The sequence below is a fragment of the Salvelinus sp. IW2-2015 genome, linkage group LG1 (genome assembly GCF_002910315.2).
Source record: "Salvelinus sp. IW2-2015 linkage group LG1, ASM291031v2, whole genome shotgun sequence".
NCBI classification, from domain to species: Eukaryota; Metazoa; Chordata; class Actinopteri; order Salmoniformes; family Salmonidae; genus Salvelinus; species Salvelinus sp. IW2-2015.
Genome location: NC_036838.1, coordinates 11,053,696 through 11,079,194, shown reverse-complemented (window position 1 = coordinate 11,079,194; position 25,499 = coordinate 11,053,696). Strand labels below are relative to the sequence as shown.

General features: G+C 41.6%; 1 protein-coding gene across 2 annotated transcripts in view; it reads left to right on the top strand.

The window, feature by feature from the left end:
• slc29a1b (solute carrier family 29 member 1b) overlaps nt 1-25,091 on the top strand; it is a 30,766-nt gene extending 5,675 nt beyond the window's left edge. The window contains exons 2-9 of one of the 2 annotated variants that reach the window (XR_011479849.1): nt 3,093-3,227; nt 3,318-3,415; nt 3,868-3,946; nt 13,761-13,840; nt 19,548-19,678; nt 19,871-19,956; nt 23,026-23,225; nt 24,910-25,091. Coding sequence is in view for 1 of the 2 variants with exons in the window: in XM_023983136.2 (XP_023838904.2) it covers nt 3,093-3,227; nt 3,318-3,415; nt 3,868-3,946; nt 13,761-13,840; nt 19,548-19,656; nt 19,871-19,956; nt 23,026-23,225; nt 24,910-25,021 (899 nt within the window). In the remaining variant the exon portion in view is untranslated. The remainder of the gene's footprint in view (nt 1-3,092; nt 3,228-3,317; nt 3,416-3,867; nt 3,947-13,760; nt 13,841-19,547; nt 19,679-19,870; nt 19,957-23,025; nt 23,226-24,909) is intronic. The other variant, XM_023983136.2, reaches the window with a different exon arrangement.
• The last annotated feature ends 408 nt before the right edge of the window (nt 25,092-25,499 follow it).

The window sequence follows — 25,499 nt, the reverse complement described above, 5'->3', positions numbered from 1 at the left end:
GCTAGACACCCTATTCCACCTTCCACTGCCTGTTGACATCTWGTGGAAGGCGTATGAAGTGCATGCATATCGATAAATAAAAGCCAGTTGAATAGGCAGGCCCTGAAACAGAGCCTCGTTTTCAGATTTTTCACTTCCTGTATGGAAGTTTGCTGCAAAATGAGTTCTGTTTTACTCACAGATATAATTCAAACAGTTTTAGAAACTTGAGAGTGTTTTCTATCCAATAGTAATAATAATATGCATATTGTATGATCTAGAAAAGAGTACGAGGCCGTTTCATTTGGGCACGATTTTTTCCAAAGTGAAAACAGCGCCCCCCTATTGACAAGAAGTTTTAAGAACAAATTCTTATTTACAATGACGGCCTAAAAGGAAACAGTGAGTTAACTGCCTTGTTCATAGGCAGAACGACAGATTTTTTCCTTGTCAGCTCGGGGATTCGATCCAGCAACCTTTCTGTTACTGGCCCAATGCTCTAACCACTAGGCTACCTGCCGCCCCAATACATAGGTATTCCTCTTGTCCAGATGGGATAGGGTAATGCGATGGCGATTGCATCGTCTGTGGATCTTTTGGGGCGGTAAGCAAATTGGTGTGGGTCTAGGGTATCAGGTAGGGTGGAGGTGATATGATCCTTGACTAGTCTCTCAAAGCACTTCATGAAGTTACCTTTGCTTTCTTGAGAACAGGAACAATGGAGACCGCAGACTGGGTTAGGGATTGATTGAATATGTCAGTAAACTCACCAGCCAGCTGGTCTCTGCGCATGCTCTGAGGATGTGGCAAGGAATGCAAGGGTTAACACGTTTAAATGTTTTACTCATTTTGGTCCACAGTCTTTGGTAGCGGCACTGTAATTGTCCTATAGGCCACATACGTCTCGTGTTTGAGCCGTTGAATTGCGACTCTACTTTGTCTCTATACTGTCGCTTTGCTTGTTTGATTGCCTTGCGGAGTGAATAACACTGTTTTGTATTCGGTCATGTTTCCAGTTGGGCACAACATAATCCGAAACACAACCAAAACAAACAGCAAATGCTTCCAACAAGTTTGTAGTGTCACAAGTTTGATGTAGTCATTGTGTGCTAGGAATATGGAAACCAAATACAAAAATGTTGACTACTTTAATATATAATATATATATATATATAATCTATAAGTGAATTTGTTAAAATACTTATGACAAATACTTCCATTTCTAAATGGTAAAAAAGATGTGTATGATAATACCCTCAAATAAAAGGTGACAGACATTCTGTACTGTCGCCTCATGAAACATTTGATCTCAAATCCAAAATACTAGAGAACAGAACCAAATTAAAAGAATTTGCTTCACTGTCCAAATAAATACACTGCTCAAAAAAATAAAGGGAACACTTAAACAACACAATGTAACTCCAAGTCAATCACACTTCTGTGAAATCAAACTGTCCACTTAGGAAGCAACACTGATTGACAATAAATTTCACATGCTGTTGTGGGCAATGGGCATAGACTCACAAACAGTGTGGTATGAATGTATACCAAGGCAATTAGCAGACACCGCCCACAAATAAGGAGTGGTTTCTGGTGACCACAGACACTTCTGAGTTCCTATGCTTCCTGGCTGATGTTTTGGTCACTTTTGAATGCTGGCGGTGCTTTCACTCTAGTGGTAGCATGAGACGGAGTCTACAACCACCACAAGGGCTCAGGTAGTGCAGCTCACTCCAGAGCAATGGCAACTAAGTGCGAGCTGTGGCAAGAAGGTTTGCTGTGTCTGTCAGCGTAGTGTGCAGAGCATGGAGGCGCTACCAGGAGACAGGCAGTACATCAGGAGACGTGGAGGAGGCCGTAGGAGGGCAACAAACCAGCAGCAGGACCGCTACCTCCCGCCTTTGTGCAAGGAGGAGTAGGAGGAGCACTGCCAGAGCCCTGCAAAATGACCTCCAGCAGGCACAAATGTGGCATGTGTCTGCTCAAACGGTCAGAAACAGACTCCATGAGGGTGGTATGAGGGCCCGACGTCCACAGGTGGGGGTTTGTGCTTACAGCCAACACACCGTGCAGGACGTTTGGCATTTGCAGAGAACACCAAGATTGGCAAATTCGCCACTGGCGCCCTGTGCTCTTCACAGATGAAAGCAGGTTCACATGAGCACGTGACAGATGTGACAGAGTCTGGAGACGCCGTGGAGAACGTTCTTGCTGCCTGCAACATCCTCCAGCATGACCGGTTTGGCGGTGGGTCAGTCATGGTGTGGGGTGGCATTTCTTTGGGGGGCCGCACTGCCCTCCATGTGCTCGCCAGAGCTAACCTGACTGCCATTAGGTACCGAGATGAGATCCTCAGACCCCTTGTGAGACCATATGCTGGTGCGGTTGGCCCTGGGTTCCTCCTAATGCAGACAATGCTAGACCTCATGTGGCTGGAGTGTGTCAGCAGTTCCTGCAAGAGGAAGGCATGATGCTATGGCCTGGCCCGCCGTTCCCCAGACCTGAATCCAATTGAGCACATCTGACATCATGTCTCGCTCCATCCACCAACGCCATGTTGCACCCAGACTGTCCAGGAGTTGGCGGCATGCTTTAGTCCAAGGTCTGGGGAGGAGATCCCTCAGGAGACCATCCGCCACCTCATCCGGAGCATGCCCAGGCGTTGTAGGGAGGTCATACAGGCACGTGGAGGCCACAACACACTACTGGACCTCATTTTGACTTGTTTTAGGACAATTAATCAAAGTTGGATCAGCCTGTAGTGTGGTTTTCCACTTTAATTTTGAGTGTGACTCCAAATCCAGACCTCCATGGGTTGATAAATTTGATTTCCATTGATAATTTTTGTGTGATTTTGTTGTCAGCACATTCAACTATGTAAAGAAAAAAGTATTTAATAAGAATATTTCATTCATTCAGATCTAGGATGTGTTATTTTAGTGTTCCCTTTATTTCTTTGAGCAGTGTATGTAGGGGAGTGTACTATCAGTAAATGGGGCATATTGGGATCACTGTCATTGTGAGTAGTCATTAATTTGTCAAGCGATAATTCCTTGTTGTATGACTGGACTCTGATCAGAATTATGACTGTTGTTTTTTTACAACCTCTTCAGCCTTTGGCGCTATCCTGCAGGGCAGTCTGTTTGGCATGGCAGGCAAACTGCCTACCAAATACACCACACCCATCATGAGTGGGCAAGGCATGGCGGGAACTTTCGCTGCCTTCTCCATGATCTGTGCTATCGCAAGTAAGTCTGAAAGATGATACAGGGGAGGGCAACAGTGGCATTCCAAAATCAAATATCTCTCTCGCTCTCTGTCTCTCTCTCCTTCCCCAGGTGGCTCGGAGATAAATGACGCTGCTTTTGGATACTTCATCACAGCCTGTGCAGTGATCTTATTGGCCATAATATCCTATGTGGTCCTCCCTAAACTGGTAATAACTCAACTCTGGATTTTATAAGTTATTACATAAATTTGGCTGAAAAAGTGCTTAGGAGAGTTTACTCAATGATAATAAGTAATGCAAGTAATGCATTCGGGCAATTTTACCGTAATAGTTACCAAACTTTGCATCTGCACAGTGTAAACTGTAAATTAGTTTTTGTATAATTCTCTGTAGAAATTGTTAAAAGTAGTCCTTGTGCATAGAGTTGTATGGTTTGTTATTCTTTGAAATCAATGTTTTTTCTTTGGTATACATTTTAATGTGAAAAATCAGAGTTGGTTATGGTTACCCTTTCACAAATGGTTACCCTTTCACAACATTTAATTCACTACTATAATTCACCACTATTCATTTTCCAGTGTTGTTAAAGGAAACAAAATGCATAATACCTCCATTTGATCCATTGGTGAGATAATTGGTCGTTCTGAACCTTACTTTAGGAGTTCTACCAATATTACAAGACCCAAAGTGGAAACAGAGTTAGTGATGAGGAGAACAAGCTGGATCTACTCAAGAAAGGTAAAACGACAGCCATTTCTGTTTCTTAGATTTGTGAAAATATTAAATGTAGAAATAAGACAAAGAGATTTGTCATTTTTATTTTATTGTATAGAAAAGGTAATCAAAGTCTTGCATTAACTTAGACACCCGTTGAATATATTTCTATTCAAACATATTTGTATTACCTATTTTAACAATCATGGAGATAGAAATACATTAAAGAGGCAATCTGCAATTGCTACATACATTTTTGGACTTTTCAATTCGTACTATATAACCATTGATTCTTAAAGAATATAACTTATAATAAACTGGGTGGTTTGAACCCTGATTTCTGATTGGCTGACAGCTGTGCTTTATCAGACCGTATACCACAGGTATGACAAAACGTTTGTTTTTCCTGTTCTAATTATGTTGGTAAGCAGTTTATAATAGCAATAAGGCACCTCGGGGGTTTGTGGTATATGGGCAATATACCACGGCTAAGGGCTGTGTTCAGGCACTTTGCATCGTGCTTAAGAACAGCCCTTAGCAGTGGTATATTGGCCATATACCAAAACCCCCTGAGGTGTTTCATTGCTATTATAAACTGGTTACCAACTGGTCACCCCATCGGGCCTTTTTGGTTAAGTATGTAATCAATTGTACATAAAGCTAGCAGATGATGAACTAGGCAATGTTATCCATTTCAAATGAAAGACAATTATATTCTGGGTTTATTTTGTAAATTAGCTTTATTATAATTTTTCATGAGCTTACACACTGGTTGAATCAAAGTTCTTTCCACGTAATTTCAATGAAATTACGCTGAGCCAATGTGGATTAGACGTTGAATTGGCGTCTTTGCCCAGTGGGTAGTTGTCTAACGCCACCAGAACCCAAAATATAAGAGGGTCCATAGTGTAAATGTATGCTCCATCTCAAAATGCACATCAGCCAATACCCTATGCAAGTAACCTTGTAGGTGGTTATACAATCGTCGATGTAGTTGCACGTGATACAACGCTACATGTATACCTGTTCCCATAAGATAACCTGGCACATTTTTTTATTTTTATTTTATTTTTTTTAACCTTTATTTAACCAGGTAGGCAAATTGAGAACACGTTCTCATTTACAATTGCGACCTGGCCAAGATAAAGCAAAGCAGTTCGACACATACAACAACACATAGTTACACATGGAGTAAAACAAACAAATAGTCAATAATACAGTGAAAAAAATAAGTCTATATACAATGTGAGCAAGTGAGGTGAGATAAGGGAGGTGAAGGCAAACAAATATATGTATAAATAAATAAAAATATAAACAAGGCCATGGGGCGAAAGTGAATACAACACAGCGAAGTAAAAGTAAAAACAAAAACACTGGAATGGTTGGTTTGCAGTGGAAGAAGCGCAAAGTAGAGACAGAAATAATGGGTGCAAAGGAGCGAAATAAATAAATAAAATAATACGTAGTTAAAGAGGTAGTTGTTTGGGCTAAATTATAGATGGGCTATGGACAGGTGCAGTAATCTATGAGCTGCTCTGACAGCTGGTGCTTAAAGCAGTGAGGGAGATAAATTTTCCAGTTTCAGAGATTTTTGTAGTTCGTTCCAAGTCATTGGCAGCAGAGAACTGGAAGGAGAGGCGTTCCAAAGGAAGAATTGGTTTTGGGACTAGAAGGATATACCTGCTGGACGCCGTGCTACAGGTAGGTGCTGCTATGGTGACAGCGAGCTGAGATAAGGGGGACTTTACCTAGCAGGTGCTTTGTAGATGACCTGGAACCAGTGGGTTTGGCGACGAGTATGAAGCGAGGGCCAGCCAACGAGAGTGTACAGGTCGCAGTGGTGGTAGTATATGGGGCTTTGGTGACAAAACGGATGGCACTGTGATAGACTGCATCCAATTATTGAGTAGGGTTGGAGGCTATTTTGTAAATGACATCACCGAAGTCGAGGATTGGTAGGATGGTCAGTTTTACAAGGGTATGTTTGGCAGCATGAGTAAGGATGCTTTGTTGCGGAATAGGAAGCCAATTCTAGATTTGACTTTGGATTGGAGATGTTTGATGTGAGTCTGGAAGGAAGTTTACAGTCTAACCAGACACCCTAGGTTATGTAGTTGTCCACATATTCTAAGTCAGAGCCGTCCAGAGTAGTGATGTTGGACAGGCGGGCAGGTGCAGCAGCGATCCGTTGAGAGGCATGCATTTAAGTTTTACTTGTATTTAAGAGCAATTGGAGGCCACGGAAGGAGAGTTGTTATGGCATTGAAGCCGCCTGGAGGGTTGTTAACACAGTGTCAAAAGAAGGGCCAGAAGTATACAGAATAGTGTCGTCTGCGTAGAGGTGGATCAGAGAATCACCAGCAGCAAGAGCGACATCATTGATGTATACAGAGAAGAGAGTCGGTCCAGAATTGAACCCTGTGGCACCCCCATAGGAGACTGCCAGAGGCCCGGACAACAGACCCTCCGATTTGACACACTGAACTCGATCAGAGAGAAGTAGTTGGTGAACCAGGCGAGGCAATCATTAGAGAAACCAAGGCTGTCGAGTCTACCGATGAGGATGTGGTGATTGACAGAGTCAAAAGCCTTGGCCAGGTCAATGAATACGGCTGCACAGTATTGTTTCCTATCGATGGCGGTTAAGATATCGTTTATGACCTTGAGCGTGGCTGAGGTGCACCCATGACCAGCTCTGAAACCAGATTGCATAGCGGAGAAGGTATGGTTGGATTTGAAATCGGTAATCTGTTTGTTGACTTGGCTTTCGAAGACCTTAGAAAGGCAGGGTAGGATAGATATAGGGCTGTAGCTGTTAGGGTCAAAGAGTGTCCCCCCTTTGAAGAGGGGATTAACCGCAGCTGCTTTCCAATCTTTGGGAATCTCAGACGACACGAAAGAGAGGTTGAAGAGGCTAGTAATAGGGGTGGCCACAATTTCAGCAGATAGTTTTAGAAAGAAAGGGTCCAGATTATCTAGCCCGGCTGATTTGTAAGGGTCCAGATTTTGCAGCTCTTTTTAGAACATCAGCTGACTGTTTGGAGAAAGAGAAATGGGGAAGGCTTGGGCGAGTAGCAGAAGGGAGGGCAGTGCTGTTGTCCGGGGTAGGGTAGCCAGGTGGAAAGCATGGCCAGCCGTAGAAAAATGCTCTATTGAAATTCTCAATTATAGTGGGTTTGTCGGGTGACAGTGTTTCCTATCTTCAGAGCGGTTCTTATTGTTCTTATTCTCCATGGACTTTACGGTGTCCCAGAACTTTTTTGAATTTGTTGTGCAGGAAGCAAATTTCTGCTTGAAAAAGCTAGCCTTGGCTGTTCTAACTGCCTGTGTATGTTGGTTCTTGGCTTCCCTGAAAAGTTGCATATCACGGGGGCTGTTCGATGCTAATGCAGAACGCCATAGGATGTTTTCTGTTGGTTAAGGGCAGTCAGGTCAGGAGAGAACCAAGGGCTATATCTGTTCCTGGTTCTAAATTTCTTGAATGGGGCATGCTTATTCACAGATGGTGAGGAAGGCATTTTAAAAAAATGTCCAGGCATCCTCTACTGACGGGATGAGATCAATATCCTTCCAGGATACCCCGGCCAGGTCGATAGAAAGGCCTGCTCGCTGAAGTGTTTCAGGGAGCGTTGACAGTGATGAGTGGAGGTCGTTTGACCGCTGACCCATTACGGATGCAGGCAATGAGGCAGTGATCGCTGAGATCTTGGTTGAAAACAGCAGAGGTGTAGGTCGCCCTAGCAGCACGAGCTCTGAAGATAGATGGGGGGCAATCAGTTCACATATAGTGTCCAGAGCACGCTGGGGGCAGAGGGGGTCATAGCAGGCGGCAACCGGTGAGAGACTTGTTTTTAGAGAGGTGGATTTTTTAAAAGTAGAAGTTCAAATTGTTTGGGAACAGACCTGGATAGTTAAACAGAACTCTGCAGGCAATCTTTGCAGTAGATTGCAACACCGCCCCCTTGGCCGTTCTCTTGTCTGAAAATCTTGTTAATTGGGGATGAAAATGTCTGAATATTTGGTGTCTTCTAAGCCAGGATTCAGACACGGCTAAAAACATCCGGTGTTGGCAGAGTGTGCTAAAGCAGTGAACAAAACAAACTTAGGGAGGAGGCTTCTAATGTTAACATGCATGAAGCCAAGGCTATTACGGTTACAGAAGTCATCAAAAGAGAGCGCCTGGGGAAAGGAGTGGAGCTAGGTACTGCAGGCCTGGATTCACCTCTACATCACCAGAGGAACAGAGGAGGAGTAGAGATAAGGGTACGGCTAAAAGCTATGAGAATTGGTCGTCTAGAGCTACGAGGCAGAGAGTAAAAGGAAGTTTCTGGGGGCGATAAAATAGCTTAAAGGAATAATGTACAGACAAAGGTATGGTAGGATGTGAATACAGTGGAGGTAAACCTAGGTATTGAGTGATGATGAGAGAGATATTGTCTCTAGAAACATCATTGAAACCAGGTGATGTCATCGCATATGTGGGTGGTGGAACTGWGAGGTTGGATATGGTATAGTGAGCAGGGCTCGAGTCTCTACAGTGAAATAAGCCAATAAACACTAACCAGAACAACAATGGACAGGGCATATTTACATTAAGGAGAGGCATGCTTAATCGAGTGATCAATAAGGGTCCAGTGAGTAGAGGTTGGTTGGGGTCACGGCGATCCAGACAGTAGGCCGGGTAGAGGCTATCGGTAGCAAGATAGCATAGGATGGAGGTCTAATTGTAGATACCTCGTGCGTATCCGTCGGTAGGTTAGTGGGGTTCCGTGTGGTAGAGGGGATCAATCCAAATTGGCAAAATAGATATAGTGGCCCAAGAAAAAAAAAAATAATAATAATAATAATAATAATAATTGTCCGATATACTTATTCAGATAGCAGCCGATAAGACAGCTAACGAATTAGCGGGCCCCAGAAGAGCGTTCAGGTAACGTCGGGACGGGGGTGCCAGTTGGATAACTCCCTCGGGCAGATAACGTCGGCAGTCAGTCGTGAAGGCCCGGTGGGGCTCCGTATCTGCAGCAACAACAAAAAAAACAAAAAAAAACGGGTCCGGATTGGTGACTGTAGCCCAGGAATGGCTGATGGAGCTCCTCAGCTAGCTCCGGAATAAATTACGTTTGCTCCGGGATCGACGTAAGCCAATAGACACACGGTTTGCAGCTAGCTAGCGTGCAAATAAGCTAGCTAGCTAGCTAGCCTGCGGCTGAAATCCGGTGATGAAGTAGAAGGAAAAAAAATCTGGTGATGTGGTAGTGAAAAAGCAGTCCTATATGCTCTGGGTTGATATCGCGCTTGCAGACTGGCAGGTATTGGCCCGAGCTGAAGCTGGCTGGTGTCCGAGTTAAGGGTGAAGACCGCAGCAGTGGCTAACTGACTACTAGCTAGTAGCTAGTTATCTGGCAAGCTTCTGATTGGGGTTACGGTTCTAAAGTATAAAAGAAATAGCAGATCCGTACCACATTGGGTGAGGCGGAATGTATATTCAGTTCCTAAATGGAAAGTGAAATTAAAATATATACGAAATGCATACGAAAAAAAACGAGGACTATTTACACGGGACAAGACAAACACACGTCCGACTGCTACGCCATCTTGGAATTTAGCCCTATGCTAACCTGACCAGGTGGCAGTGATTATATCCGGTAACAAGTTCTGCATCAGCCAATTACAAATGTTGATGTAGATGTACGTGATGGAACACGTTTCCATAAGAACGCACTTAACAGAAATCAAACGGCACCTGATAATTCAAGGTACAACGTACGCAAAATGGCAACTGAATGATTTGCTCGCAGTTTAGTGAGCCTGGCTCCTGGCACTTTTCGCCTCTTGCGGCAAGTTTGAATTTCAGGTGAGATATTGTTATTCTTTTGAAATGTAGAATTACATTTATTGTGATAGTTTTGAAACCTTAAGCAGCCAAAACCTTAAGATCAAATCAAATAAATGTGTATTTGTCACATACTTCGTAAACATCAGGTGTAGACTAACAATGACATGCTGACTTATGGGTAGTTTTCAAACAATGCAGAATTAAGATTAAGATATATATCTATTGTTTTTTTAAGTGACAGTAGTAATAGCCTAAATACACAGTGAATAACAATAAGGAGTAAAAGTAGGCTAACATACAGAGAGTGCCAGTAGCCTACTGTTAGCAGTTGATGTTACTCTTCAATAACACAGACCCCAAAGCAAACCAGGGGGAGAAAAATAGGTTTATTCAAAAAGGACAAATCATAGATGTTATGCTGAGAGGTAGATGTTCATTCTCCCCTGTCCTCGGTGATTATTTATTCAGTGATTCTCTCCACAGAACAAAGGGACAGAATGTACTTTTATAACCCAACCCTAGCCTGTGGTTGACCAATTAGAATTCCTTGCAATAAAACTGGGCCAATGGCCAAATAACAAGTATCCTATTTCAGGCTATTTCAATGTCTCTGACATTGACCCATTGACCCATTGATCAATAGTTCCCTATTACAGAAAAAACACTATTTCCATTGATCGTTAGTACTCTATTGACTTTTAATCCTCTTGACCTTTAGTCCTCTTCGTTGTGTATTTATCTTCGAAATATTCTTACATTATCAAGTGCATATGCAGGGGTACCAGGTGATTACAAATCTATATTTTAATATACTAAGGATTCTAAGCTGCAGGAAGGTCTCCTCCTGCAATTTCTGGCAGATTTTCTTCATTTCAGGGTCAAAAGAAGGTCCTCCCACATCGGATAATCAACTTTATATTCCGCTGTGTTTTGTATTTTTGTTTATTTTCCTGTTTTTTGTGTTTGGTATGTCACAGTTTCTATTGCATCATCATGCAAATACTAGGCTACTATGATGTCACTAAAGACAGGAGTTTTCAAAATTCAAACTGTGATAATAATTGTATAATTTATCCCATGATGACTCCTCTCCAGCCCCCCTCCAGCCCTATAAAAGGGAGCACGGCCCGTCTAAAAGTCTTATCCATCAATCACAATGCCCAGAAGACACAGCATCCACCAGCCGCCCTGTCCGCAGGTGTTGCCGCCCTACCTGACCTACCCTCAAGTGAATTAGGTTATGTGATATTTGTACACAAAATTTGTAGGCAAATTATTCTCTATTAAACAAAATACATCTGCAATTTTGGAGACCTATTTTGACAGAAATTATAGCCTATTTATCAAACCAAAATTCATGCCAACCACAGATTTAGATATTAACATTCTAAGTACAATAGCTAAATGATCCTATGATCAAGGATCATTTAGCTATTTTATTTATAATTGTAGGACCCTTGTAGGTAAAAAAAAAAAAAAAAAAAATACAAATAGTTTATTAAACATTGAATTTGGCCAGCCCCGGGCCCTTAAAACCATTGGGGATTTAACAGAAAGCTTGACGCAAGTGGAGCTCGTATCCATTCTTAACACGCACTGTTGATTTAGAGTCAACCACTTTAGCAATGTGTACCACCTGGTAGCAATGGTGATAATGGTACATGACCACTATTTAAGTTCATAAGGCTCGGTCTTTTTGAGGGGATGTACGATAAACTTACATGTTGTATACACTTCATTTATATTTAAAAGTACATCGATGTGAAACTGATGATAAAAGTACATCGATGTGAAACTAAATTGTGGGATTATGTCATATACAGTGCATTTGGGAAGTATTCCGACCCCTTGACTTTTCCACTATTTGTTACGTTACAGCATTATTTTTAAATTGATTAAATACATGTTTTTCCTCATCATTCTACACACAATAGCCAATAATGTAAAAACTGGATATGAAAATTTTTTGCAAATGTATTAAAACTATAAAACAGAAATACCTTATTTACATAAGTATTCAGACCCTTAGCTATGAGACCCAAAATTGAGCTCAGGTGCATCCTGTTTCCGTTGATCATCCTTGAGATGTTTCTACAACGTGATTGTAGTGCACCTGTGGTACATTCAATTGATTGGGCATGATTTGGAAAGGCACACACCTGTCTATATAAGGTCCCATTGTTGACAGTGCATGTCAGAGCAAACACCAAGCCATGAGCTCAAAGGAATTGTCCTTAGAGTTCCGAGACAGGATTGTGTCGATGCACAGATCTGAAGAAGGGTGCCAAAACATTTCTTGCACTCATTGAAGGTCCCCAAGAACACAGTGGCCTCCATCATTCTTAAATGGAAGAAATTTGGAACCACTAAGACTCTTCCTAGAGCTGGCCGCCCTGCCAAACTGAGCAAACAGGGAAGAAGGGCCTTAGTCAGGGAGGTCAGGGAGGTGACCAAGAATGCAATGGTCAGTCTGACAGAGCTCCAAAGTTCCTCTGTGGAGAAGGGAGAACCTTCCAGATAGACAGCCATCTCTGTAGCACTCCACCAATCAGGCCTTTATGGTAGAGTGGCCAGACGGAAGCCACTCCTCAGTAAAAGGCACATGACAGCCCGCTTGGAGTTTGCCAAAAGGCACCTGAAGTACTCTTTGACCATGAGAAACAAGATTCTCTGGTCTGATGAAACCAAGATTGAACTCTTTGGCCAGAATGCCAAGCGTCACATCTGGAGGAAACCTGGCACCATCCCTACGGTGAAACATGGTGGTGGCAGCATCATGCTTTGGGGATGTTTTTCAATGGCAGGGACTGGGAGACTAGTCAGGACCAAGGGAAATATGAACTGAGCAAAGTACAGAGAGCTCCTTGATGAAAACCTGATCCAGATCGCTCAGGACCTCAGACTGGGGCGAAGGACAAGTCTCTGAATGTCCTTGAATGGCCCAGCCAGAGCCCGGAGTTGAACATCTCTGGACATACCTGAAAATAGCTGTGCAGCAACGCTCCCTATCCAACCTGACAGAGCTTGAGAGCATCTGCAGAGAAGAATGGGAGAAACTCTCCCAAACCAGGTGTGCCAAGCTTGTAGCATCATACCCAAGAAGACTCATGGCTGTAATCGCTGCCAAAGGTGCTTCAACAAAGTACTGAGTAAAGTATCTGAATACTAGTTTCTTATGTTTTATAAATTAGCAACATTTTCTAAAAACAGTTTTTGCTTTGTCATTGTGGAGTATTGTGTGTAGATTGATGAGAGAAAAAAACTATTCAATCAATTTTAGAATAAGGCTGTAATGTAACAAAATGTGGAAAAAGTCAAGGGGTCTTGAACACTTTCTGAATAAACTATGTAAAAACGTGCCTCTTGAATTGTTCTAACGTTAGAAGCTAGTAGACTAGTCAAGGATGCATCATGCAATATTTCCACACTACAATTGTGAAAGACCAAGTGGAACAAAAGTAACCTTGAATTTGGAGGTTTAAAATATCCCTCTGGTGGCCAAGACCTATTTTCAGAAATTATATTGTTTGGTGGACATAAAGTCTAATATCTTTGATAGGCTGATGCGGAATTTGTTAGAGGAAATAATCACCGGACAGCTGGTCAGGTTAGGGCTAAATGTGCCAGGCTATCTTATGGGAACAGCTATCAATACATGTAGCATTGTATCACATGCAACTGGCTGATGCACATTTTGAGACAAAGCAAAAAAATGTACTTAGAAAAACGTTTATGTTTGCAAGTATAGCCCCAATCATGCTGTACTCCTGTTTGTTTTATTGTAAACAAACACTCTATAGCCTCAAAACATGGTTAAAACTGTAATGTTAATATCATGGATGGTCAGTCCTTGCATCCACAGCTCTGTCTATGAATTTGAAAGTGGTTACATTTCTCCAGCCCCATCCCTCAGCTGTTTACTGAAACAGTGGAGGGGGTCTCTGCTTTGTTTTTGTTTAAACTGCAGTTAATGGATTCCCTTGTTCCTTAACCCCTCAGAAAATGCAGCAGAGACTAGACCAGTTTTCAATAAAGGAGAAGAGGAACAAAACGTGTCCATGTTGACCATCTTCAAGAAGGTAAATTAAGGGCTGGATTCATTCTATATTGCTGAATTTCAACTTTATTCAATGATTGAAATGTAAAGGCAATGTTCCTCATTAAATAGTACCCGCAAAACACCAGTCTCATCGTCAACAGTGAAGAGGCGACTCCGGGATGCTGGCCTTCTAGGCAGAGTTGCATATGTAGCGGGGTTCATTCTGCGTTGTGTACTTTTAATTAGGACGCTGCCACAACTGACGGTCTGCTAGTTGAAATCTTTTTATTTGCCCTGCACACGAAGAGACAACACACATTATGTTAACCCTTGGTGCAGTCACAGCTCTCAGGCACCTTGCTAGCTGAAGGTCAGGCAAAAGAGAACAATAAGGGGGTATGGAAATACAGATAACCCGCGATGGGCCAAACCAAAATATACAAAACTTTTACAATCACATGTATGTACAATATTGATATGAAAAAGTGTTTGTACACCAAATAAAAACATTAGCTATGCAGCTGTAATTAAATAAAAAAATACACTGAATTATTATTATCAAATTATTAACATCCCCTCTTGACCTGGCCTATTTGAATTGGTCCTTGTCTGCAACTTGGTGCATAATCTAGGGGAACAACATCACACTGCTACACAAAGAAAAGCCCTATCTCAGACTAGCTAATAAAAATAAAACATTACGATGGGCAAAAGAACACAGACACTGGACAGAGAAACTCTGCCTAGATGGCCAGCATTCCGGAGTCGCCTCTTCACTGTTGATATTGAGACTGGTGTTTTGCGGGTATTATTTAATGAAGCTGCCAGTTGAGGACTTGTGAGGCGTCTGTTTCTCAAACTAGATACTCTAATGTACTTGTCCTCGTGCTCAGTTGTGCACCGGGGCCTACCATTCCTCTATCCTGGTTAGAGCCGGTTTGCGCTGTTGTGAAGGGAGTAGCACACAGCGTTGTACGAGATGTTCAGTTTCTTGGCAATTTCTCGCATGGAATAGCCTTAATTTCTCAGAACAAGAATAGACTGACGAGTTTCAGGAGAAAGTTCTTTGTTTCTAGCCATTTTGAGCCTGTAATCGAACCCACAAATGCTGATGCTCCAGATACTCAACTTATCTAAAGGAGGCCAGTTTTATTGCTTCTTTAATCAGCAATGTTTCATTGGAACACAGGAGTGATGGTCACTGATAATGGGCCTCTGTAAGCCTATGTAGATATTCCATTAAAAATCTGCCGTTTCCAGATACAATAGTCATTTACAACATTAACAATGTCTACATTGAATTTCTGATCAATTTGATGTTATTTTAATGGACAAAAAAAAAAAAATCTTTCAAAAACAAGGGCATTTCTAAGAGACCCCAAAATTTGAACGGTAGTGTATTTTAAAAGCGTTATTTTCACCATATCAAATCAAGAGTTCAGTTCCCATAACAGGGTTGACCCTAAAATGAGGGACCGTTTTTTTTTTTTTACCTTAAAATGAATCACATTAAATAAATAATAATCTTCAGAAATTACTTTGTCGAAGCAACAAAATAACTAGGGCTTCATGGGTTAAAATCTTCCTTAAAGTAATAGAGGGTGCAAAGAGGGATATTTCAAAAGGCAGAGTTTTGGCCCTTTAGCAAGTCTTTATTCATATAAAGAATCTGATTTATTGAATTCTCCATGTGGTCTACATTGCATTCGGAAAGTATTCAGACCCCTTGACTTTTTCCACATTTTCTTATGTTACAGCCTTATTCTAAAATGTATTAAATTGTTTTTTCCCCCTCATCAATCTACACACAATACCCCATAATGACAAAACAAAAACAGGTTTTTAGAACTTTTCGGAAAATGTAATATCACATTTACATAAGTATTCAGACCCTTTACTAGGTACTTTGTTGAAGCACCTTTGGCAGCGATTACAGCCTTGAGTCTTCTTTGGTATAACGCTACAAGCTTGGCACACCTGTATTTGGGGAGTTTCTACCATTCTTCTCTGCAGATCCTCTCAAGCTCTGTCGGGTCGGATTGGGAGTGTCGATGCACAGCTATTTTCAGGTCTCTCCAGAGATGTTCGATCGGGTTCAAGTACGGGCTCTGGCTGGGCCACTCAAGGACATTCAGAGACTTGTCCCAAGCCACTCCTGCATTGTCTTGGCTGTTTGCCCAAGTCTGAGGTCCTGAGCGCTCTGGAGCAGGGTTTCATTAAGCCACTCCTCAGTAAAAGGCACATGACAGCCCACTTGGGGTTTGCCAAAAGGCACCTAAATAAGTCTCCGACCATGAGAAACAAGGTTCTCTGGTCCGATGAAACCGATCCTGACTAGTCTCCCAGTCCCTGCCGCTGAAAAACATCCTCACAGCATGATGCTACCACCACCATGCTTCACCATAGGGATGATGTAAGGTTTCCTGCAAACCGGGCGCTTGGCATTCAAGGCCAAAGAGTTCAATCTTGGTTTCATCAGACCAGAGAATCTTGTTTCTCATGGTCTGAGAGTTCTTTAGGTGATTTTTGGCAAACTCCAAGCGAGCTGTCATGTGCCTTTTACTGAGGAGTGGCTTCCTCTGGCCACTCTACCATAAAGGCCTGATTGGTGGAGTGCTGCAGAGATGATTGTCTTTCTGGCATGTTCTCCCATCTCCACAGAGGAACTCTGGAGCTCTTTCAGAGTGACCATCGGGTTCTTGGTTGTTGACCAAGGCCCTTCTCCCCCGATTGCTCAGTTTGGCCGGGCGGCCAGCTCTAGGAAGAGTCTTGGTGGTTCCAAACTTCTTCCATTTAAGAAAGATGGAGGCTACTCTGTTCTTGGGGACCTTCAATGCTGCAGACTTTTTTTGGAACCCTTCCCCAGATCTGTGCCTTGACACAATTCTGTCTCGGAGCTCTACGGACAATTCCTTCAACCTCATGGCTTGGTTTTTGCTCTGACATGCACTGTCAACTGTGGGACCTTATATAGACAGGCGTGTGCCTTTCCAAATCATGTCCAATTAATCGATTTTACCACAGGTGGACCCCAATCAAGTTGTAGAAACAACTCAAGGATGATCAATGGAAACAGGATACATCTGATCTCAATTTCGAGTCTCATAGCAATAGGTCTGAATACTTAGGTAAATAAGGTATTTTTGTTTTTTATTTTTAATACATTTACAAACATTTCTAAAAACCTGTTTTCGCTTCATCATTATGGTGTATTGTGTGTAGTTTGCTGAGGATTTTTTATTTTATTTAATCGATTTCAAAATAAGGCTGTAACGTAACAAAATGTTAACTGGTCTGAATACTTTCCGAAGGCACTGTATATATTAAAGGGAACGTAATTGAATATAACATGCTTTTAAAATTCAGTATTGGTGCACAGTTTCGACTTACAAAATCAAAGGGGACTCATTTCGTGGAACGGCCCAAATATTTAAAAAATTACAGTTTATTTAGCTCTTTAGCATGTCGAATGACCATAGCAAATGAGTTTTGGAGTTTTTTCAAATGTATTTCATGAATTTCAATTCACTTTATGAATTGGAAAATCACGAAAACCAAGACACTCTTTATATAACTCCTTAAAATGGATTAACTTGCCGCTTTTCCAAGACTATGAAAGTATATCCCTAAACCAAAGAGCACCTTTAATCACACTGTTGATGTTCTACAGGAACTAGATTCTGCAGCGGGCTGATTTTTATCTTGAGCAGATAGTCGGGGGGCCGGAACATACTTACAAATAATTTGTAGATTGCAACTTGACCGCAAGAATCCCAAACAGACATAATGTTTGACTAAAGCATAATAGTTTCAAACCTTGCTCAGATCACGTCGTGTCTCTCTATTATGCATGGGAATACTTGGGAACAGATTTCTTTAACAAAAATGACTTGGAGCTGATTTCCTGGTGGTTTCTTTGCAGTCTTTTATCTCCAAAAATGAAAATTCCACACAAAATTATTATAATTTATTTATATATTTTTTCCTCAGAAAACTTGGGGGGCCAAATAAAACCATCGGCGAGTTAGGGAACCTTGTTCTACAGTTTATCCACATACAGCTCTCTATCTTTCTCCTGGGTTGAATTAACTGAGGGATGCAAGCACAATAGTGCTTGACAAGGGTACAGTTGAAGTCGGAAGTTTACGTACACTTAGATTGGAGTCATTAAAACTCGTTTTTCAACCACTCCACACATTTCTTGTTGACAGACTATAGTTTGGGCAAGTCGGTTAGGACATCTACTTTGTGCAGGACACAAGTAATTTTTCCAACAATTGTTTACAGACAGATTATTTCACTTATAATTCACTGTATTAAATGATGTCATGGCTTTAGAAGCTTCTGATAGGCTAATTGACATAATTTGAGTCAATTGGAGGTGTACCTGTGGATGTATTTCAAGGCCTACCTTCAAACTCAGTGCCTCTTTGCTTGACATCATGGGAAAATCAAAACAAATCAGCCAAGACCTCAGAAAAAACATTGTAGACCTCCACAAGTCTGGTTCATCCAAATGCCTTGTTCATCTGTACAAACAATAGTATGCAAGTATAAACACCATGGGACCACGCAGCTGTCATACCGCTCAGAAAGGAGACACATTCTGTCTCCTGGAGATGAACGTACTTTGGTGCGAAAAGTGCAAATCAATCCCAGAACAACAGCAAAGGACCTTGCGAAGGTGCTGGAGGAAACAGCTACAAAAGTATCTATATCCACAATAAAACGAGTCCTATATCGTCATAACATGAAAGGCAGCTCAGCAAGGAAGAAGCCACTGCTCCAAAACCGCCATAAAAAAAGCCAGACTATGGTTTGCAACTGCATATGGGGACAAAGATTGTACTTTTTGGTGAAAGGTCCTCTGCTCTGATGAAACAAAAATAGAACTGTTTGGCCATAATGACCATCATTATGTTTGGAGGAAAAAGGGGGAGGCTTGCAAGAAGAAGAACACCATCCCAACCGTGAAGCACGGGGGTGGCAGTATCATGTTGTGGGGGTGCTTTGCTGCAGGAGGGTCTGGTGCACTTCACAAGATAGATGGCATCATGAGGAAGGAAAATTATGTGGATATATTGAAGCAACATCTTAAGACATCAGGAAGTTAAAGCTTGGTCGCAAATGCGTCTTCCAAATGAACAATGACCCCAAGCATACTTTCAAAGTTGTGGCAAAATGGCTTAAGGACAACAAAGTCAAGGTATTGGAGCGGCCATCACAAAGTCCTGACCTCATTCCTATAGATATTTGTGGGCAGAACTGAAAAAGTGTGCAAGCAAGAAGGCCTACAAACCTGACTCGGTTACACCAGCTCTGTCAGGAGGAATGGGACAAAATTCACCCAACTTATTGTGGGAAGCTTGTGGAAGGCTACCCGAAATGTTTGACCCAAGTTAAAAAGTTTTAAAGGCAATGCTACCAAATACTAATTGAGTGTACGTAAACTTCTGACCCACTGGGAATGTGATGAAAGAAATAAAAGCTGAAAGAAATAATTCTCTCTACTATTATTCTGACATTTCACATTCTTAAAATTAAGTGGTGATCCTAACTGACCTAAAACAGGGAATTTTTACTAGGATTAAATGTCAGGAATTGTGAAAAACTGAGTTTAAATGTATTTGGCTAAGGTGTATGTTAACTTCCGACTTCAACTGTATATCTGCAAGGGAAAAGGTGTCTGTGGTGGAATCAGCTGGTCTAACATGCTTTCTTCTTAACCTCTGACCCATTTACTCTAGATCTGGGTCCTGGCTCTCTCTGTGTGTTTTGCCTTCACCATCACCATCGGCATCTTCCCGGCAGTCACTGTGGATGTCAAGTCTACCATCGCTGATGGAGGCACCTGGGGTGTGTGTGTGTGTGGGTGTAGGTGGGTGGGTGTGGTGTACATGTATGCGTGTATGAATATCTATGATAAGAGCATGGTTTATGAGTCCATATTAGAGTATATGACTTGTCATTTTGCAAGCATTTACAAAATTATCATATTCAGTCATTCACAACCAATGAAACACAAATGAACAAATGTGGTGTCTTTATGTACATTGCTCTCTCCTCTCAGAGCTGTACTTCATCCCGGTGTGTTGTTTCCTGCTCTTCAACCTCAGCGACTGGGTTGGGAGAAGCCTTACTGCTGTCTGTATGTGGGTAAGTCACCAAAACAAAACACTTGTAAATAGAGTGAAAGAAATTGGTCGATTTTAACGGAAAGGCCTGAAACTAACTGATTCGTATTCAAGTTTTTCATATTGTGAACTAAGGATTCCAGTTTACAGGTCTGGATTACATTTAGCTCTCCACACACGATTACGTGATAATGTCCTAGAAGCCTTGGTTTGGAGGGTAGCCTATATGTGACCCAACAACTTTATATGAGATTAAGTCAAATATTGCGATTTAGATTATTTATTTTTTTGTACAGAATCATAGCTTCAAAATGGTATGTCATATACACTATAGATGGAGGAAACAAGGGAAAGTTATGCTGCTTTGAAAGTTGATAAACCTGTAAAACCAGGAGACAAATAGGAGAAAATGCCCTTGAAAGATTTTGCTGATCTCTTTACATCAGCATTGCATTTTCATCCAGAAAGTTGTCTCTACTTAAACGTTTGCCCACTGAGCTTTGTCGATAGCACCAGCTAAATTCAGGGCAGCAATGTTTTTGAGAGCAGTAGCAACATTTTTGCAGTTGTCCATAGATATATCGTTCCAAAAATCGGTGGTAGCAAAGATTATCGATATAATGGGGAAGCACCTATTCTGTTATAGACAGAAGCGTGTGACATAACGGACCAATAAGGACTCATCTCTCGACATGTCCAACCCCTCAAATGTTTTTCAAACGGTCCTACAGTGTAGTAGATCCTGTAACCAGACACGGGTGTTCATATCGGGCAGTAAACCTTGCCAATAAATCCTCCAAACCACGGCTTTCAAAGGCATTATCACTTTTATAGAACGGTTACCAACATATTAAAATAATTATTAACATACAATATTTTCATTAAAAACATTATTTATTAATACTACTTGCACGAAGATATAGTCCAGAGGTTGCTACCCAAAAGCCCACTGGTAGTTTGTTCGATTTGCATTGTTGCCAGATATGCCGACTGGTCATTCGTTTGAATGACATCGTTGCCAGCCAATCCGACTGGTGGTTAGTTTGATTGGCAGGTTGCTACGCCAACAAAAATGTTTTCTATGGAGGCTCTTCCCCTTTGTTAGCTAGCGAACTACACAGCTAACACAATCACTTCAAACTGAAGTGGGAAAGACCGCAAACTAGCTGCATTTCGTTTTCAGTCGTTTTCAGTCGTCAAACCTTCATCAGAGCATATAAAAACACACTGACAGACGCCACACATAGACAATATAAACTCTCGATTAAGTCACACTTTTTCTGAGATAATTGATTACTGATGTGCATCCTGGCGTTTTTATGTTGTACACAGGTGTTGCTCATCATATTTGATTGCATTTACGCACGTTGCCTATATGTGGCCAGTCATTGTGTGTTTTTGTATGCTCGGATGAAAGTCCGACGACCCAAAGCTCAGCCTAAATACATTTAAAATTGTGCATTGATCTTGAGTGTGCTGGGAGTCCTTTTCAATTCAGTTCTACTCTTAATCTCGTGCACTTCAGCAACGGTCGGGTTGCGACAGATCGTAAAAAAATTCTACCAGTTTTTCTATTGACATTTATTTTAATATATCCATAAAAATAATGCTGATTCATGATTTCGACTGGCTGAGAAAAGCTGCGTGTCCCGTCCCAACACATTCAGTCTCTATGGGACGGTGGATATTGCATGTCAAATTAATGTTGCAAATGTCACAGTGGATGGATAAAAAAAAATGTATTTGTCATATGCTTCATAAACAACAGGTGTAGACTAACAGTGAAATGCTTACTTACGGGTCCTTTTCCAATTATACAGAGTTAAAGATACACTTATTTTTTTAGATAAATATGTACACGAGGAATAAATAGACAGTAAATAACAGTAATGAGTAAAAATAACATGGCTATATACAGGGAGTACGAGTACCGAGTTAATTGAAGTAGCTATGTACATATAGGAAGGTGTAAAGTGACTAGGCAACAGGATAGATAATAGACAGAGGCAACATAGTGTGTGTGTGTGTGTGTGTGTGTGTGTGTGTGTGTGTGTGTGTGTGTGTGTGTGTGTGTGTGTGTGTGTGTGTGTGTGTGTGTGTGTNGTGTGTGTGTGTGTGTGTGTGTGTGTGTGTGTGTGTGTGTGTGTGTGTGTGTGTGTGTGTGTGTGTGTGTGTGTGTTGGGGTGTGAGTGTGTGGGTAGAGTCCAGTGTCTGTGCATAGAGTCAGTGCAAGACAGTTGGTGCAAAAAGGGTCAATGCAGGTAGTCCGGGTAGCCATTTGATTAGCTATTTAGCAGTCTTGTTTAGCAGTCTTATGGCTTAGGGGTAGAAGCTGTTCAAGGACTTGTTGGTTTCAGACTTGGTGCACTGGTGCCGCTTGCAGTAGCGGAGAAAACAGTCTATTGTTTGGGTGGCTGGAGTCTTTGACCATTTTTTTGGCCTTCCTTTGACACCTCCTGGTATAGAGGTCCTAGATGGCAGTGAGCTCGACCCCAGAGATGTACTGGGCCGTACTCACGACTCTCTGTAGCGCCTTGCAGTCGAATGCCTTGCAGTTGCCGTACCAAGGGTTGCAGATGTAGAACTTTTTGAGGATTTCAGGATAAGAGATAMATTTTAATACCAGGTGCAGAACTATTCCTGAAAATGTGAGGACAATCAGAATTGTGACAAGATCAGGACAGGACCCATGGTCATTAGTATAAAAGGGGCTAGAGTAATGTACTATTGATCAGTTGCTTCCTGCCCCCCCCCCCAAAAAAGAAAGAATTCCTTGAAGATAAATATACTTGATCTTGCAAACAAAATCTGTGATGTTGAAGAATCAGAACAATAAAGGTTACGCATAAGCCTTTACTGACGTGGTAAATTTACCATCTGAGAAAAAAATACAGGTCAACACTGAACTACCCTGAATTTCAGATAAATAAATATATATAAATAACTACCTTCTCTTGTGGTGACCGGCTTAAAACAAACACAGCAGTAATGTTTTATTGAACATGCACTTGAGTGCTTTTCATTGAATGTGAATGTGGTGTGTCTGGCTAAGGTACAGTAGTGTTGACATGCCTCTGCCATCTACTTTCAGCCTGGGAAGGACAGCAAACTGGTGCCCATTCTTCTGGTGGCCCGTGTGATCTTCGTGCCGCTCTTCATGCTGTGCAATGTTCAGCCCCGCTACAACCTGCCTATCTTCTTTGAACATGATGCCTGGTTCATCGTCTTCATGATAGGCTTTGCCTTTTCAAATGGATACCTGGCAAGCCTTTGCATGTGCTTTGGGCCCAAGTAAGACCTCTTGCCTTCTCCTGGGCACAAACCCAAATAGATCAACTTTCAAGGTACTGGGCAACATTTTACTCTCGCAATGACTCACGCTGTGAGCAAACTAACCATTTGCTAACTAAAATTTGACATAGACGGGATTAGTAAAAATACAACTTTTCTTTAACAGGGAAATCCCATTGAGACCTATGCCTCTTTTGCAAGTACACAAATTATACTAAATATACAAATACAATGTAATAAAAACAGATAATATTTACAATCAATTTTAAAAAAGGAATCACATTCCTCAACAAGGAGCAGGTAGCCTAGCGGTTAGAGCAGTAACCGAAAGGTCGCTGGTTTGAATACCCGAGCCAACAAGGTCAAAAATATGTTGATATTCCGTTGGGCAAGGCACTCAACCCTTATTTGCTCCAGGGGTGCTGTATTACTATGGCTGACCCTGTAAAACAACACATTTCACTGCACCTATCTGGTGTATGTGACAATAAAACATCTTATTAAATTGAACTGCCCTAGAGGTAACGGAGCACCAAGGTGCAGAGGTCTGCAGATCATTCCATACACAGGGTGCAAAATAACTGAATTTCCCTAATTCTGTAGAGATCAACGGGACCTCTAGAGTTAGCCATCCCTGTGATCAGGTCTGGTGACTCGTATAATTTAAGTAATTTAAGTATGGTCAGGTGGACGTTTGTGCAAGAAGGCTATATAAACAAAAAGAGAGCAGGGTATCGATCTACGAGACGGCCAGCTTACTTTCTGCTATAGGATGCAATGATGTGTACTGAACCTGTCGCCTGTAATAAAGGGAAGTGTGGTGTGGTAAACTGCATCTAATGGTTTCAGTGTAGTGGCACCTGCAGTCATATAAATGGTGTCACTGTAGTCTAGCAATTGCAGGAAAGTTGACTGAATGATCTGCTTTCTGCTGTTCAGGGAGAGGCATGATCTATTTCTAAAGAAGAAGCCCATTTTTATTCTCAACTTTATTCTCCACTCATCCATATGCTTTTGAAAAGATTCATTTTTGTCAATCCAGATGCCCAGATATTTATAAGCAGGGACACGATCAATGTGGGCACCATAAACCAATTACCTGTCACCTGATCCAGGACAATTTCAGACAACTTTTTTGAATGTGTAAAGATCGGTCGGCAGTGTTGAACGCTTTAGACAAGTCAATAAATAGAGCAGCACACTGTTTCTTCCTATCCAAACAATTTACTACATCATTTAAAACCAGTGATGCTGCCGAGAAGGTGTTATGCCCTGGTCTGAAGCCCGACGGATGCACATTTAGAATAGATTTTGAAGTTAAGAAAGATCTTGGCTGAGCATTAATCAAGGATTCAAACATTTTAGCTAGGCAAATAAAGTTTAGAAATAGGGTGATAATTATTAAAGTTACAATGTCTGTTAGAAGGACGAGGCACGACACACATGGTAAACGCAAAGCAATTCTGTCCTACCAAGCACAAAGACATTAACTGCTCATAGCGTGGAACTGAGAAAAATTGCTTTTATTTAGTTTTTGGAACTCCTGTCTATTTAAAATGTTATGGTTAGTTTACTCACGTTGCAAGGGTCATTATGAGAGAAAAATGTCTCCCAGGTTGACAGAAATGAGGTTGCACCTAAAATCTTACCACACTTTATCGGCTGTCATTCTCTCTCTCCACAGAAAAGTTGCTGCTCATGAAGCGGAGACAGCTGGAGCCATTATGGCCTTCTTCTTGTCCCTGGGTTTGGCTCTGGGAGCGTCCCTCTCATTCCTCTTCAGAGGCCTGGTCTAAAATGGCGCCCTGTAGAGAACATGACCCAAAACCCAAAATGTACCTATAAAACTTGCATTATAACAAATTGTCTGAAATGTATTTGTTTCTTTTTTAAACAAACGATACTGATTCACCTTAAATCTGGTCTACCAAGAACAGAAGGTGGCAAGCAGCTTAAGGCCAGGATTCAATCTGATAGCACTTTGTTGGCTATGCGCTATTTAAAGGTAATTTTCTGATTGTACCGACATATACAGCGTTTACCGTAAATGCGGTCTCCGCGAACGCAGGAACATTACCTTTAACAGCCGGTAGTGTGAGGATTCTTTTGTTTGAAAGCTACCAAACTAACCAAAACTGAATTAAGTAGAGCATTTGTGAAATTAGGCATCTACAGGTTCCTACTATCCATGGGAGATCACATGCAATTCAGTGCTTCCCTTTTGATTCTGTAGTATTCCAATTTGAATCCTTATGAAGCCATGAATCCTTATGA